Below are 16,575 nucleotides of genomic sequence, written 5' to 3'. Positions count from 1 at the left end.
ACAGAAAGAGTGGTGAAGCACTGGAATAGGCTGCCCAGGGAGGTGGTGGTATCACCATCCCTGGAGGTGTTCAAGAAACATGTGGATGTGACACTGAGGGACATGGTTACCAGGCATGGTGGTGATGGTTTGACGGTTAGACTAGATATCTTAGTGGTCTTTTCCAACCTTTATGATTCTATGATTTCTGTCTCTTCTGACATGTAAGAAATTGAGAGATTTAAGTGGAAAAGGAAAGTCATTACATATATAAAGTGTTCAGATACTTGAAAATGGTTTAAATCCTATTTATGGATACATAAGAGTGTCTCAGAGACTAAGAAGCTTAACAAGTTTGAGTGCTTGCGTTTTTTGTCTAGCTTTCATTAACTTAACTAGCAGATGTTGTGTATGTGCTTTGCCACTGCATCCCATACAGTGCTTTTTTCTCTCAATAACCTGGTTATTAACAGTATTTTGACCTTTTTTTTCAAGAATAAGAGATGAGCTTAAAAATGAATTAATATTAAAAAAAGGAAGAGTGAGAATACAAATAGGTTCATTGTTTCTTATTCAGATACAGATTTCACCATGTCCAAATAGAAAATAGCAAAAAGTCCATTATGGTTTCAAGTTTGTGAAGCAGAATAGCAATCTTTTTAGTCTCATTCTCTGTCAATGAACACACATGTCTTTTACAATTAAAACCACAAAAAAAAAAACAAAAAAAAAACAGCCAACGCAGTGGTCAAGTAATGTTGACAATCTCAGAATGGTTATGTTGAGCTGAACTGTCTTTGAAAGTGAACCATGCTTCTGCCAGGTATCAGCTGTTCAACAGAAGCGACCATACCCTGCTTTCCATGGGTTTAAAACAATTCTTTCTTCTGGAGGTGATCTAGTGCCTTTCCCTAGCATGAAAATCAGCTTAAACAAAAACATGTCCATTTAAAAAAAGTATGCTCTTATATACAATACACTCCTCCAGAGTAATGGAGTATTAGCATTTGAAAGGACAGATGAGAATGCATCTTGGGAAGGGCCTTTGTTCAGAGAATTACAGCTATATTCTACGTGCATATCACCATGGTAATTGAATTGTTTGGCCTTGACAGTAAGGTATATAGCACAAGCCTTTTGCCATTTTCCATGATGCAGTTTCTAGCAAAGAGTGCAATTTGTCAATTTAAAATTTATGGTATGACATTTAGCAGTTGCGCTTACTATAATAGTGGTGGATGTGGTCTCAAGGCATGAACCAAAAAGGAAAAGGTGATTACATTGTCTCTGTGCTGTTGGATGCCAAAGTCTTTGGTGTCTTTTTAAGGCAGGAAAGTGAAGAAGCAAGCTTCAAGTAACTTGGGTAGAGAAGCTTTGACTGGATAGATTCCTCAAAGAGAGGTTTTAGCTCTTAAATATGTTTCAGGCAGGAACTGTGGCCAAAATGTACCCCTTGTGGAGGACTTCCTTCCCAAAGATTTCCAACAGCAAATGTAGGTGGCTATATCTGAACTGGGTATCCAAGGTAGTCTGATTGCAAACTAAATGGAACCATAGACAAATAGAGCCATGCATTCAGCTTCTGTTGGTTTTCCTTAAAGTAGTTTTGTGGGATGTTGGTAGGGATTTCTGTGATGTCACCAGCACTAAGGGTTTAACATCATATTTGTGGGCTGGAAAGTTCACTATAGGAGAGTTTTACCTGCCTTAAATTTAAGGTGTTTTTCTGGTTCCAAAAGAAGCCAGACTCCTTATCTGAAGAAGTATGAGTTGAGACTACCTATCTACATGTTTGATATTTCTGCAGTTTAATAATTTCCACCTACAACATGAGCCATTCTAGAACTGTTTGAGCCAGAAGGCAAAGTCAAAGCTGTGTTCTCTGCATGGCTCCAGTGACTATGATTATGTTAACATGAGAGAGTACTTTCATTTCATCCCTCGTAAGATGATCCCTCGCAAACAAGCCTTTCTCTTCCATTCTGTGCTTACTCGAAACATGGCCTGATCACTATAAAAAGTGTAGTAGTCACTTAGTAGTGTGTGAAGGTTTATGTAAGGTAAATTACATGATTAATCTTTCTTTGGGATATAGGATGCAAACTACTGTGGCAGTATTAGGATAGCATCTTAATGTAGAGAAAAGAATCTTGAATGGTTGTATTATCATGTGTAGGAAGAGGTACAATACAGAAGTGGTGGTGAATAGTACTGCTTTGTGCATTGCTTGGAGTACAAAAGAGATTCCTTGTTTTCACCCCTAGATGCTGTGGGAGATTGTCATCTCTGCTTTTCTGTTCCTCAAAGTAAATACAGCTTTCTAGAAAAAGGTCTGATTCTCTGTTGTCCTCACCCACATAAGAGCAGGGCTAACCTCCATACAGAAGTCTCTGTGCTTTAAGACAGATAGAAAGTAGAAAACAGTTAAAAGTGTTCAGGTTTTTTTCCTCCAGCTCACTGCTGCCCTTTATCTCCTTCTTCAAGAGCAGGGTGGGGAATTCTTGTTACAGCACTGCACATCGGTGAGACAAAGCCAATACCAGACATTTATTCTTAGGTAATGTTTTGGTTACCAAATGACCCAGTGTCTTACTTTTATTTAACCACAGAGGTAGATTCCCCAGTGGCTGCACATCCAGTTGTGTGTCTGTTGGTAGTTTCTGGGATCAGCTTTATAGACGATTTGTACTGAAAGCATCCTTCAGTGGATTTCTATGCTGGGGAAGCTAGCACATAGGTACTGTTTTTTATTGCCTTTCATTCTAGCCCCAATTCCAGTGTCAGGTCGCTTTCATGGTCATTTGACAGACGGCTGGGAGACCAAGGTTTCTTAATTTCTTGCTGTGCAAAGATATCAGACTGAAATATCAAAACATATACACTGACCTTCAGGATGGCCCCATGCAGGGAATCTGACCAGGCAGTGAGCACATCTCTAGCACGTGGATGCGGCTGCATGCCAATTCCTTAAAATCACAAGGCAAAGCTGTTTCCTCAAAAAAAATGTGTGAAAGGACATTAGGCATTGTTTCACTTCAGTGTTTGTTCTCCAACTGTATTCTTGTTTCCTCCTGTGGCCTCAGAATGCATCCCTATCTTCTTTCTCCCTTTGAGCAGTGCTTCACTGTATTCACTGCGTTTCATTACCTGAGCGCTGCAGGCTGGTGCAGAGGAGACTTGTGACACTGAGATCAGCTAAAGCCTAATGGGAGAGAAGGAGTCTGTGTGACTGCAAGCTGCGGCTTAGGTAAATAAAGCCTCATGCACTAAAGCTTCTATTTTTATTAATTTTTTTTTTCATTTTTATTTATTTATTTATTTTACCTGGTGGAGCTGCTGTTCTTCATTTTAGCCTCAGTTTTTCTGTTGGTTAGGATAGAGAGCTGCTGCTTCTCTATCATCAAGCTGCAGCATGACATACAGGAGAGAGTTCATTATGCAGCAGCAGAGCTATCTTTAGGATAGGCAAGCACTCTATGACTGTGTGTCCTCACAGAATATGCAAACATGCAAAGCAAGAAAGAAAATCAGCAAATGTATTATTTACTGACCATAATTGTTTCCAGTCCCAGCTGATGACAGTGATTAATCGCATTGTCTTAGTATTTTATTTGGGGATGGGGTAGGTATTAAGGGGCAAAAGACCAAAAAGTAATCTTCCTCATCTGCCTTGAAAAGTTAGCTAGTAGTGCTCAGAAAACAGTGCTTCAGTTTTCTGAAACTTAGAGTTTGCCTTTTACTAATTAGTAATAAATATGCAAATAATCCTAGCTAAAAGGATGGGAGAAAAATGTAACATACTAACCATGTGAGTGATGTGTAGCCAGCCATGTGTGTCAGTATTTATGTCATTGGTTAGCTATAATTACATTTAGATTAATTACACTTAATGCAGTCCCTGTTTTACCTCCCATACCAATGCTTAACTGCAGTTGCAGCTGTCCAAACTGCAGTCCAGTGCTGCTCTGTAAGACATCTGGCCTTTCCGAATGTAAATGCCTCCTAAAGATGCTGTTTTCCTCAACTCCCACAGGAAACTAATGCATCATATTGTGACCTATTTAATTTGCCCATGAATGAACTGCTCGCTAGGGTGGAGGGAGGGGACTACATAAACATATGGGAGAAGAGAAATCATTACCTTCAGTTAACCATGACCAGTGAAGAACGATGCTGTAGCTACTTCTACCACAGCTTAAGTACGTTAAGCAAACCAGTGCATACCTCACATTAAATGGAAGCAATGAGTTTTTCTTCCAGGAAGATATTCCCAGTATATAGTAGAGTTTCAGGATCAGGCATATGTCTGTACAGCTGCTAAAGAGATTTTCAGCCAGAGCAATTTGGAAATGTCTTTGTTCAGGTGGGTTGTTATAACGCCATTAAAAGACAGAGTATTACAAGCTGTAATGGTATTTGGTAGTCTTTCTTTGAAAATCATTTCTGTTTATCCCGAATTAATTATCCCTTCCTCTTAATCAAATTTTTCTGTGTAGCATCTGTCCAAACCCTTCTTATTCCATTTCTTTGTTTCTTCCAGTTCTCTCCTCCCAGCTGTTTTGCCGTGGTGGAGCAGAGCAGAGCAACACCTTCTCCACAGTTACACTTCCCTCCTTTTTCTTGAAGATCACTTTTCTACAGCATTTATCCTACACCCTGGGGAAGCTCTTGGCTGTTTTTTAGCAGTTAACTGCAGTCAGCTAGCACCTTTTGGTGCCCATTCTTATACTAGTCGGATTTCACTTGCTTCATCTTCAAAGAACACCAAAAAAAAAATGGAGAAATGCTTTAATTTGAAATAACGTTTTTGTTTGTTTGTAAACTGCCAGTGGGAGCAGGGCAAGCTTCCCACTGAAGTTCAGCAGGACAAAGTTGGTATCATATAGCTGTTCTGAGGTCAAAAACTACCTATGCCCATTTCTAGAAGGATCTGATGTTGAAATGAGTATCTTAAGAGTTGTCTTTGTGTATGCGCACATATAGCCTGACTTTTAGTCAAAAAGTCATAATAAGCATGGTATCTGACATTAAACAGTTTTCAGAAGAAAGGTGATCTGAAGCTTGATGAATGCCTTTGTGCACTATTAAGTATGAAGTTCTGCTAGTCTGGGAGATCCTTCTGTCTAGCACTTGATCTCCAATTTCTCTTTATTTTTTCCCTCTCAAATTTTCCTTATTTCACCAGAGTGGCTACCTTTGAAACTAGAAGCTATGTGGGCTCCATTTGAAACTAAAAATAAAAAGAATGCCCAAACTGCCATGTAAATTCAGTAATACATGCACTGCAGTTGTAGAGATTCCCCTTTCTTGCAAGAGCTGTGTACTGTAGCCTTATTTTGATGGAGATGCATTGCTTTCTTTTTTGCAAAGATTTTTTTGCTCTCTTACTCACCTTACTGTTTTGCTCCTAGTTCTACATTAACTTGCCTTTGCCTAACTCAGCAACTGTTAAATATTCTTTTTCTTCTTTTTTTTTTTATTTTTAATTTCCATAGAATCATAAAATCATTAAGGTTGGAAAAGGCTCCTAAGATCATCTAGTCGAACTGTCAACCCATCCCCCACCATGCCCGCTAAACCATGTCTCTTTCCCATGGTCACTTTTGTCTTTTACTTTCCACAGCAAGGGGTGAGAAATTTTGACACTTGCTCCTGCTGTCATGGCATGCTGTGTTCTTCCCGAGTTTGCTAGGCTGTCCTTGCTTTGCCACAGGGTTGGTGGGTGAGGATGGCAGTTCCCTTTGCGGCCACTTTCACAAGGAAGCCATCTTGCACAGCTCTGTGAGGACTGGGGGCCTCTGCCTCACCTCACAGAAACTGCTGGAAGGCCAGCTTCTTCCCATTGTGCCAGGGTGCATCTGTCAATTTGGTTGTGGAGATGGAAAACAATGTCCCATGTCACCTCAGTTGAAAAATGAATGTTGCTTTTGTGGCTGTGTGTTAAGCCTCTTCCTCCATGCTGGAGAATGGTGAGGCCTGAGATGCCTCACGTTATCTAACAGCACTGCTTCCCAGCGTGTGGAGTTTGAGTGGTGTTTCCCTTATGTCTGTCACCAGCCCCACCAGTCTGAGGGGGCTATGTGTGCATAGTGCTCTCTGGAGACAACCATGTTAACACCAAAACAAAAGACTTGCAGCAAAACCGAGTGGAGGTATAAGTTGGACTTCAGCAAAGCCTTCTGCCAGAATTAAAATTCAGCTCAGTCCTGCCTCTCTAGACTGTGTACTTTAGCATTAAGATGATTTTCAAGCAACAGGAACAAAATTAGACAGCAAATAAAAAAATGGTCCAGAGGGTAAGTGTTTGGCCTCAAGTATTTGCATTTGTAGGCACGTGTATTTATGAGTCTTCTTTTGGTTTGTGTTTTGTAGGACAAAGAAGGTCAGCCATTGCTACCGTATCATTTACCGTCACCCAGAGAGGACTTTAACGCAGAATGAGGTGCATCGTATCCATCGAGCTATTGAAGAATCAGCAGTTCGAGAACTTGGGGTTGAGGGCAGGTTCTAGCATTGCTGGTCGGAATCGCTAATGAAAGTTGTTCTCTCAATTTTTCTCTTTTTTTTTTCTTTTCCTTTTTTTTCTTTTTCTTTTTTTTTTTTCAATGAGGAGTACAAGTAAGGGGGAATTCTGTGACTGAATCTAGCATATGAAACAAATGATAAGTGGACAACAGTAAGATTACCAGATAATAAACTTTTCTGTTAAGAAATCATTGTCAAACATAGGCGCTTTATATTAAGAAAGTGGGGAGCAGCAGTAGTGTGAGATTTCCCTCTTGTTACAATAAGAAATACACTGCCTGGTGGTTTTCTGTGTTGTTAATTGGTCCCTGGGTTCCATTAAATTCCAGTAAATACTTGGCATTATTTCTGTGTTGACAGGATCTTCTGTCCGCGTAACGAGTGAAGCAAAACAGAGACACCACTTAGCTCAGAGAAAAAAAAAACTATTTTGTTCTTCCACCTCTCCCTCTTTTTTAGTAAGGAATAGCAGGTTTTCCTTCACGGAACCTTCCAAGAGGTAAACTTTCTGAAGTGTGGCTCTCATACCGTCAGAGCCCTTGGGTATTGCTTTCGTCTGCTACAGAGAAGGAGCCAGAGTGGCTCTAGGACTGGACTTGGCTGCCTTCAAATGCTGGGCCATTGGTGAGTCTTTCCTGTTGGATGTTGCTGCTACCACAGAAGTTAGTGGAACCACTTATTGAGGCTCTCAGAGATGTGCACTTTCCCCAAGTGAGGAGATCCCTTATCTCAGTTTTCCTGACGCAGGGACCACTGCAATATACATCTGTTTCCTGTTATCATCAAAGGAGTGGTATCACATGGGGCAGGATGGCAAAAGAGAGAAGCTCTTCCTTACAGTGCCCTGAAATGCACTTGCCTTGATCTCTCACACTATCTTACTTTCTAGGAGCAGTATCTGCTCAGAAATTTGACTGTTCGGGATTAAAACCTAACTAAAATGGGATCTTCTATTTCAGACACCAGTCAATTTATGGTATGCTCAGCTTTTTCAATGCAGGTTATAATAAGTAAGTCCTGGCAGTAATTGTGTTAGGTCCTGCAGAGGTGTTTAAATGGCCTAATAATTACTTGATGAGCCATTGCAGGTGCTGATATCGAATAAGGGATCTGTTTTTGCTTTTAATGATATTTCATACAGTCTTGCAGGTCACATCTGGTTGCTGTGTAAGGAACATTCCCTCCTTCAGGGAAGAAAGCAGTAAAAGCTCTGCAATAAACAGCATCTAACACTAATTTATACCTTATCAAGAAACATCTGTGCAGCAGGCTTGTATTCAACCATAAGAAGCCAGTTACTATTGCAGATGTGACAGAAGCAGAAAGCTTATTTTAATTTCATTACTCAACATATTTAGCTGTGTAAACAAATCCTAATCTAAATCGCTGTTGTGTCATCCAGATAATTTGATTATGAAAACAATATGCTATGCTTTCTTGCAAGGCAACAGAATGGGTGCCATTTATGCAACATATGAACCTACTTGGTTATTTTTGAAGTGAGATCTCTAAGATCACTAAATGCAGTCTAGCCCATTAGATCTTGCTCTGTCTCCTTCATCCTTCATGTTTTTGGATTCTTGGTGAGAACCACTGAAGAGGAGCATTGCATTGAGCACTTGTTGTTCCAAGACAGGGCCTGATCCACACTGCCACTTGGGGCAGCAAATTATGTGGATGTTAATTGATGGCATTGCGTATGGAAAGTGTACTAAAATCTGCCTGCTATACCAAGGATAATAGTCTCTTGGGCAAACAAGAGACTGTTTAGGGTGGAGCAGGTTGCAAGATTCTCCTTTATTTGTATTGATTAGTGAAGTCCATTTTCTGCTCCCCAGATCTTTCAGTTCCCTCATCCCAGTCGGCTAGTTTTGGGGGTATAGAAATGTGGGAAAAGTAAGGAGGAGAAAAATGGACAATGAGCCTTTCTCACTCTCTGCAGCCATGGACATCACTGCAGCAGAGCTTTCCATGAGGTTGACCTGAAACCATGGGATCGTCTTCTGCAAGAAGGCGTTTAAATAGCAGCAACTTTTAGACAAAAATGCAAACCATTAAGATTGAAAAAACAGCAACAACAAACAGCTTCTTCAGGAGCAAGCTCAGTTTAATTAGATGAAGGATTCTAAGGCCTATAAAATCAGATGGGCTGGCTGTGAGCATAATAGGAATATTTGAGTATGTATAGATTAGGTAAGCCTTTGTCATATATATTCTAGGATTAATGTAATCTAAAAGGCTGTTGTTTCGGCAGAGGTTCATCACTACTAGCAAAGCAGACCTCAGATCAGAAGGCATCAGTGTTGCATTCTTTTGCTTCTGTCCTTTGGAAAATATGACTTTTCCTTCATTGCCTGTCCTTAATTTTATTGGGGAAATTTTCTATGGGCACCAGTAGACTCTAAAGTGAGTAATTTGAAACCATATGGCCCCTTGTGGACACCAACAGAGAGCCCATGGGAATCTGAGCATGTAATAACCATGATTTATTTTACTGCTGGTCAGAGAGACGATGCTGCCAGTATGTCAGTGGCTGGTCAGACCTCTGGTGAGAATATAGAAAGCTGACTGAGGAAGACCCTTGGAACAGTCCCTGACCAGCTCTTTAAAAGAAAGGGCTACCCTGACCTATCTCTTGGCTTTTCTTAAGACATGAAGCATAAAGGCATGTAAACTAGCTTGAAGACCAGGAACAACATAGGTGCCAGGGTAGTTCTCCTGCTTGTCTCTGCATCCCTACAGTCGACCTCATGAAAATCTCCTAATCTTTCACAGACCCACATTGCAAATAACTGCTGTAACTGGATGAGCTACACGTCTAGTAAAGGTGGACAAGTTCCTAAATATCAAAGCAATAGCCGTGCCATTAAGAGGAGCAGCATTTGAGCAATTAGTGTGCGTGCTGACTGGCATAGTGGAAGGCACAATGCCCTGCTTCTTGTTTTTATCAGCTCTCTGCATTTGGTTTTGTGTGCTGCTGGGTTTTCTTTCAGCAGCCTTTAATAAAAGAGAAAAAAAAGTCAATTGTAGCAAAAGAAGAGACACGTCCCCAGGAAAACTGGCTGGGGAGTTCTTTGGCTAAACAGTACGTACTGTTTAAATGTTCTGGGTGCTGGTTATGTTCATAGTTGCCATGAGTTTTCAAGTTATATGTGATTTCTGGAAGGCTAAAGATTTTGCTTTAGTCCCCAGTTTGGGATATTCCTAGTAAACGGGCTGCAGATTTACAGTGCAATGACACTTATTTGTGTTTGATGTTCTTGTTAAAGGTGCTGCAATGGAAAAGTGTTGTGAGCAAGATGGCCAGTAAATTACTGTGTTTTTACCCTTGAGACTTCAGTGACCTCTGCCATCAGTAAACTAATATTGCCAGGCATGGTCTAACAGCTGCACTAATTTGAAAGTGGCTTTTTTCCTGAAAATCCAGAGTAGATTTATAAACATGTGATGGCGATGTTTTGCCCTCCATTTAGAGCATTACTCCTGTTGCTTCTGGAGCTTGGTGGCCATACTTCAACGCTGGATTTGTCAGCTTCTTACAGAGTGCAGATGTGCTGATTATCGCGAGCACTAGCAAATTGGCCTCAGCCCTAGTGTAAGTTCTTGTAAGGCTTAGCTTTTTAATTTAAGATTTGTGGTGGTCCAACAAAGCAAACTCAGGGACTCTCACCCCAAAAAGCAACATTTAGTCAAATGTATTGAGTTCATGTTTGAGTAAAGCTGAGGAGCCCCATCTCCACTGTTGGGTAAACTGAAACTTGGCTCATGCTCATTAGTTATGCCACAGTTAGAAAGCACTCTATGCTGTTTCCCCTCTTCACAGACACATGGAAAGACACAGAAGTTCTGTTGAATTCACTGTGAACATATAAAATGCTGTGCTGGCTACTTCACTGTTAGGCCTGCCAGCTGAACTACTGCCATCAGAATTGTTACCATCAAGAGAGAAAATGACTTTGTACTTCAACTCTGAAATGAGTAGCCATACTTTTAAAACTCAGAGCTCTATTCAGGTATCGTCTGCTGTGCGTCTCTGCTAAGAGAGAGCTCTTTATTTAAAAAGGATTTGGTTTCTGTACAGACTAGGCCATACTGACTAATTACAAACATCCTGATCAAATTTTAAGGTTGTGAATCTTTGTAGAATCATAAAGGTTGGGAAAGACCACTAAGATCACCCAGTCCATCTCTTAACCCATCAGAGTGTTGCCTCTGAATGGCCACCAGAACTGAAGCAATATTGAACAAATCTAAAGGACATGCAAGAAACCAATCACTGACATTTATTACTTGCTTTTAAACACGACTGCAATTACAGCTGAATTTTAAGCTGAGTGCCTCAGAAGAGAAGACTGCGCTTCAACACTGAGCATGGGCGTATGCCTGGAGGAAGACATTGACTTCTGTAGAGTCTGTTGTATAAGGTTTGATCGTCGCTAACGTCTGATGCAGTCACATGGTTGGCAAGTTTTGCACTTCAGTGTTTTTGTCAGATGGCCTCTGTTATTCTCTTTATGCTCACTGTTAACTAAGTAGAGTCTGTTTCAGTTTGCCTTTCATACTTGGAAAACTGTTTTGCAATCACTTTGGCCCTGAGCAGCCGATCTCATTTTGGTTTTGCTTGCCTTCTCTTACAGTCCTCACTATGGAAGTTTGGTGTAACTTTGGTGGAGAAGCACTGTCAGGCAATAGGCAGGGAGATGTGTTATACCACAGCCTAGAGCCTGTTCTCCCACGCTGCATTACTGCAGGGTCTCTCTGTGCTCACCCTCTGGATGCAGGTGATTAACACGCGGCCCAGGGAATTGTGCCTATGCCTGCTCAGTAATTTGCTGGGCAGCACCACAGTCATCCAGAGCAGCTGCCACTTAAATGGGCAGTAGGTTGTTCTCTTTTTATTTTAGTGGCTGCAGCTTCACATGTATCACAGTGTGACACAGCCAGAAGCACTGTACTGGTGTTTGCAGTGGCTAAACATCAACTGGATGTATCTCATGACTTGTTGCCTATGCAGTCATTTTTCGGTGGAATCCCTGCATGCTCATGAGAGGTTATTCATCCACAGATATCAAAACCCACTGAGACAAAGGGTCAGGATTTAAAGATTTTGAGACCCCAACAGATATAGATAATTGCTTGTGGGATTTTGTCGATGTCTGTGCAGGTCTGAAAGTCCCACTGGGCATCTTTCTAAATGTTTAGTCACTCGAAATGTTTTGAAACCTGCCACTCAGTGATCATAGTGACATTGGTGTCATTTTGGGAGAGGGGAGCAGGTTTAGCGAGAGGTCACACGGTAGCTGAGCAGCAGGGCTGTCCTGTGCTCAAAGCACCGAATCATCCTCCCTCTCTCCCACAGTGCTTCCAGGAGGCACGGATGTGTGTTTGGCTGCCTGCTTTCCCATAGTGCATAGTAAATAATTAGCATGCATAGCGAGGCTCCTTGGTCATCTGTAATTGTAACTGATGATTAATTTAAGGGGTTATTAATTCCCATAGCAAATCTTTACTCATTGGTGGTAGAGAAACTAATAGTCATTCATGGGGTCTTTACTGACAGATTTCAGAGTAAGAATTGAATAAGTCAGCATGGGAATGGATGTGTTTCCGTGTGATCTGTAGGTTGGTTTGTGCCTTCCAGATCATGTGGCCATTTAAATTGACATATTAACAGAATCAACAGAATCACAGGGGTTGGAAGGGACCTCAAGGGATCACTGAGTCCAACCCCCCTGCTAAAGCAGATACCTGAAACTCAAGTTTAACTCAGCAAAAGGTCTAACCTTGTATAACCTCTCTAAGACCATTCTTGCCAGGTGACCAGCAGCTTGGTGGGTGCTTTCAGGAGGAATGGGGCCACCACCAAACAGCCCTCCAGAACCATCTTCCCAGTGTCCAGTGTCCAAAAACCCTTGCCTTGCCTGCCAGACAAGAACACTGCATTGCACAGGAACACTTGGCAGAGCCAACTGCCTACAGATTTCTGACCTATGCCCACAGTACTGAGAACTCCCTCCTTGTGCCCTTCCCTGAAATGCTTCCTTGCTTCCACAGCTTCCTAAATTCCGCTTAAGCTCCCTCCCATGACCTGAAAGGTCAGTTCTTCCCCCTTTCTAAAACAGTACTCTGCTCAGTACCAGGCGCTTCGCTGGAATCTTGCTCAGACCTTCTCCATTCTGCTTGCATGGGGCAAATCTGTTCATGTGGCAAATCTGTTCATGTGGCTTAACATTTCTCTGGAAACTTTGTATTTGGGTCTCTGTACTCAGCACAGCTCCTGTTTATCACTGAGGTTGCCAGAACATCATTGGGCCTTGGAGACCCTCACCTTGAAGTCCGATGTGGTTGAGATTGTTCCCCTGGGTTCAAGGTTGCGTGGTGTTCACTGATAGTGGAAGGATGGACACCCATCACCACTGGGCAGACCCTCGCTTTTGTAGGAAGATGAGAAACAGCAGGGTTGTAATGAAGGTTGATAGCATAAGTAACTGTATCGTGAATGAAAATTCAGACAGAGGAACAGCATATTAGTAAGAATTTGATGCCCAGTGTGGTCTCGTGCACATTCTTCCAGAAAATAATTACAAACTGTTTTTGTTTAATAATTTCAGCAGCCTTCTGTGTGTTTACAAGCTGCTATGTTTTTGTGCTGTATAGTCAGTATCACTTTTCATTCGTTTCCACTTGCTAGAAAATAAGAAATGGTTGAGAATGACATAATTCCCTATTTTGCCTGATCTCACAGCATTATCTGTTATTTTTGAGCAAGGATGGCAGTCTGTCATTTCTGAGGTCCTCAGCACTTTGCACAATTACCTTGTTCATGTACTGCACACATAAACACATATGAAATAGGTTGGAGGAAGTGATATGAGCCTTATTTCTTTGCTGCAGATACAAAGGCAGAGTTGTTGTTCCCCATACTCTGTGTGATTAGTGAGTTTTGTTTCCTGCTGCTTAGCTCTGATACACAGAAAATCACCTTTTTCCAAGAAAAATTCAATACTTTCTGATGCCTCCTGCTGTCAGAGAGCCAACAGTCTTCTGAGCACTCTACCTTCAAAGCAATCGAATTTTTAGGCAGAGAACTCTCTTTCCCACTTGAGACGCTTTCCTTTCAGGATGAAAGACTTTCTGGCATCTGTTTTAGACTGCTTTGCAACATCTGCTGCTGGTGACAATTCAGGTCTTTTTCTGCCTTGCAGGAAGAAGGATGACACAATAGAAAGGCCAGATATATAAAATAAATTTGCACTATGTTAGTGCTCTGCCCTAATTAAAAAATAAAATAAAATCCTAGCCTCTGAGAAGTTATTAATTAAAATCAGTTTTGATCTTTACTAGAGGGCAGGCTTGAGCAATGGTAACATTTCCACGTCAGTGCAGTACCTGAGGCTCCAACAGAGGGCAACTTTGTCACTGAGGGATCTTTCATTCATGCTGGAAAATTGCTTGGTAGTTTTCTGGCTTCCTTTCTAGTTGGACACACATCTTGGAGCCTTTGGCGGTGCATTCCGAACTTATTCTGTAACATCTTCTGTATTACAAATTGACTTCCTTGACTGTTCATCATATTGGAGTTGTTAAACATCCTTAGGGAAGTTGTGAAGTATAGCATCAGGGGAATCAGCTGATGGCATGCCCTCTGCCTGGAGAGCCCCAGCCTTGCTCAAGCCTGCAGTGTGGGGCTTGTTCTGCAGGAGCAGCACGGACTTCTGGATGATTCCTTTATACAAACATGAGTTTGCCAGTCTGGGCAGGAGCAAGTACATCTGTGAGTGCATTTCTGCCCAGATGGTGATATGGCTGCACATGGACCTTTACCGTTTTGAGACTAAGGACAACAGTAAGTGGTTGGGACAGAGAGGAGAAATTCCTACCTTGTGTTCAAGTGTGTCTCAGGAAATCTGCTATAAAATGTGTCAGTCACATTTTTGAAAGGAACCCTGTTACCTACCCAGAGGAAAAGGCTCTGCAGAGGACAGGGCAACAGATAGGACAGTTGGTTTTATCTTGCAGGGCCTGTTGATTCCTATCACTTTCTCTGTGATATAAAGTAGATCAGCTCGTTGAGAGGATGCCCAGGCACAGTGGGGTGTCTCCTAACAGTGATATTTCAATGGAGACAAGAGGAGTAGGAAGAAAAGTGCTTAGTTTCCCCATGGTGAACAGATGTGAGCTAGTCCACATGAAAAGTTCTGCCCTGCATTCAGATGGCAGCTGTTACATGCTACTAGGAAGGGGCCATTTGTCTGATATAGTCAGATGTCATCATGCATGGTCATCCCCACCTGGAGACCACATCTTCGATTCAGGCTGATGTTGAGCCAATCAAAGAGTTTCTTTGCAGTTTTCCTGGTTTTGGAAAAACTCAAGTTAAACGGATTCTGTGACCTCATCATGTAGATCATTAGGCCTTGGTGATCCCAGTGGCCTCTCCAATAGGTAGAGTAGGCTTATTATGAAGCCCTCTCGCTTAGTGACTTAGACGTAAGAAAAAAGGGCCAATCTGACCATAAATGCAAGACTTTTCCTAAATAGGGACAGTAACTCTGAGCTTTCTTGCAAGATCTGGAATCTTTCTTCAAATGAGGATCAAGCCATACATGTTGATCAGATGTGAGGACAAGAGAGGCTGAGGGTTCTTTTCTCTTGCCACAGATTAAGCCCCCAGTCCAAGTGTCCTAGAATCACCTTTGATCCAGTGCAAGAGTCCCTTTCTGTATGTGCTGTGTGCCCTCAGCAATGCAGGAAGAGGGGACTGCTACTCTGCTCCTCTGCATTACAACAGCTTGTAGTAAATTACTCTGGATGCTTTCTCCACCTGAACTTGAAAAATCAAACCAGAAGTTGAGCAGTGCCTGAGAGATTAAGGATGAAGGAGAGAAACTGGAAGATGAAGAGAGTCACCAGGCCTGTAATATTTCCCACTCCTCCCCAACCTTCTCTTTCCACAGCACGTGTAGGGAGAGGCCAGCAAGAAAGCTGACACCAAGTTCACAGATCTTATGTCCCCGGTGAATGCTTTTTCTGCAAGGACCTCAATATGGTGTGCATACAAAAACTACATCAGGAGCTACACAGCTGCTGCCTGGGTCTTTAGCTGACCTGGTCTGCCAGAAGACGCAGTGTTCCCATTCAGGAGCTCTTGGCACCTTGGATCTGCTGTGAGGAAGGAGATAAAATACCTCTCCTATGAAGAGAGGCTGAGGGAGCTGGGTTTGTTGAGCCTGCAGAAGAGAAGGTTCCATGCAGACCTCACTGTGGCCCTCCCATACTTAAAGGGAGCTTATAAAAAAGATGGAGACCAACTTTTTACATGGTCTGATAGTGATAGAATAAGGGGGATGGTTTTAAACTAAAAGAGGAGAGGAGATTTAGATTAGATGTTAGGAAGAAATTTTTCTCTCAGAGGGTGATGAGGCAGTGGCACAGGCTGCCCAGAGAAGCTGTGGGTGCCCCATTCCTAGTGGTGTTCAAGGCCAGATTGGATGGGGCCCTGGGCAGCTTGAGCTGGTGGGGGGGCAGCCCTGCCCACCGCAGGGTGTAAGAGCATCACTGCAGTTACGAAAGCACAGAGAATCAGAGTCGTTCTCCTCACTCTTGTCCTTCCCTGCACCCAGGCCAGTGCTCACCACCAACGCTTATATCAGAGCAACTTAACTCAGACATATTTTTATAAGGTTCCGTGACAGCTAAGACTCATGTGGCGATGACTGAAACGTACTTCTTCTTTTGAAAGGCTGTCAAGCATGCTTAAAAGTACTCATCGGGTTATCTAATTTTGTTCTTGTCTCGGTATGATAAGCTTATCTGGGCAGTCTAGGCACTTGAATGCAAGATCATGTATTTAGGAACTTGCAATGGATTATTTTCCTTCTATTAACTTATACGATTTCCCGTTGTACCCTTGTAAACTTCTGTTATTCACATCCTGTAGCAAGAAGCTTGGTTTAACTAAGTTGTGTTAAAAAGAAAACATGCTTGGGATTGGTTTGAACCTGCCATCTAGTTTTGCCTGATGTCCCAGATCCCAAAATAACCTGTACAGTCAACCCTGGGCCCTTGATA

At 42.1% G+C, this 16,575-nt stretch overlaps 1 protein-coding gene across 8 annotated transcripts in view; it reads left to right on the top strand.

Annotated features, from left to right (window-relative positions):
* Positions 1-16,575, top strand: part of FARS2 (phenylalanyl-tRNA synthetase 2, mitochondrial) — a 288,269-nt gene that overhangs the window by 235,412 nt on the left and 36,282 nt on the right. For 5 of the 8 annotated variants that reach the window (XM_021388660.1, XM_021388659.1, XM_021388658.1 and 2 more), the window contains exon 8: positions 6,352-7,128. The exons of 1 other annotated variant lie outside the window; for it this stretch is intronic. In XM_021388660.1, the coding sequence (XP_021244335.1) occupies positions 6,352-6,490 (139 nt within the window). In that variant the 3' untranslated portion in view covers positions 6,491-7,128. Of the gene's footprint in view, positions 1-3,096; positions 3,227-6,351; positions 7,129-16,575 lie in introns of those variants that run through there. 2 more of the 8 variants (XM_021388667.1, XM_021388663.1) reach the window with 2 other exon arrangements.

This window comes from Numida meleagris, chromosome 2 (genome assembly GCF_002078875.1).
Source record: "Numida meleagris isolate 19003 breed g44 Domestic line chromosome 2, NumMel1.0, whole genome shotgun sequence".
In the NCBI taxonomy this organism is placed as follows: Eukaryota; Metazoa; Chordata; class Aves; order Galliformes; family Numididae; genus Numida; species Numida meleagris.
This window is presented reverse-complemented; position numbering and strand designations above follow the sequence as displayed.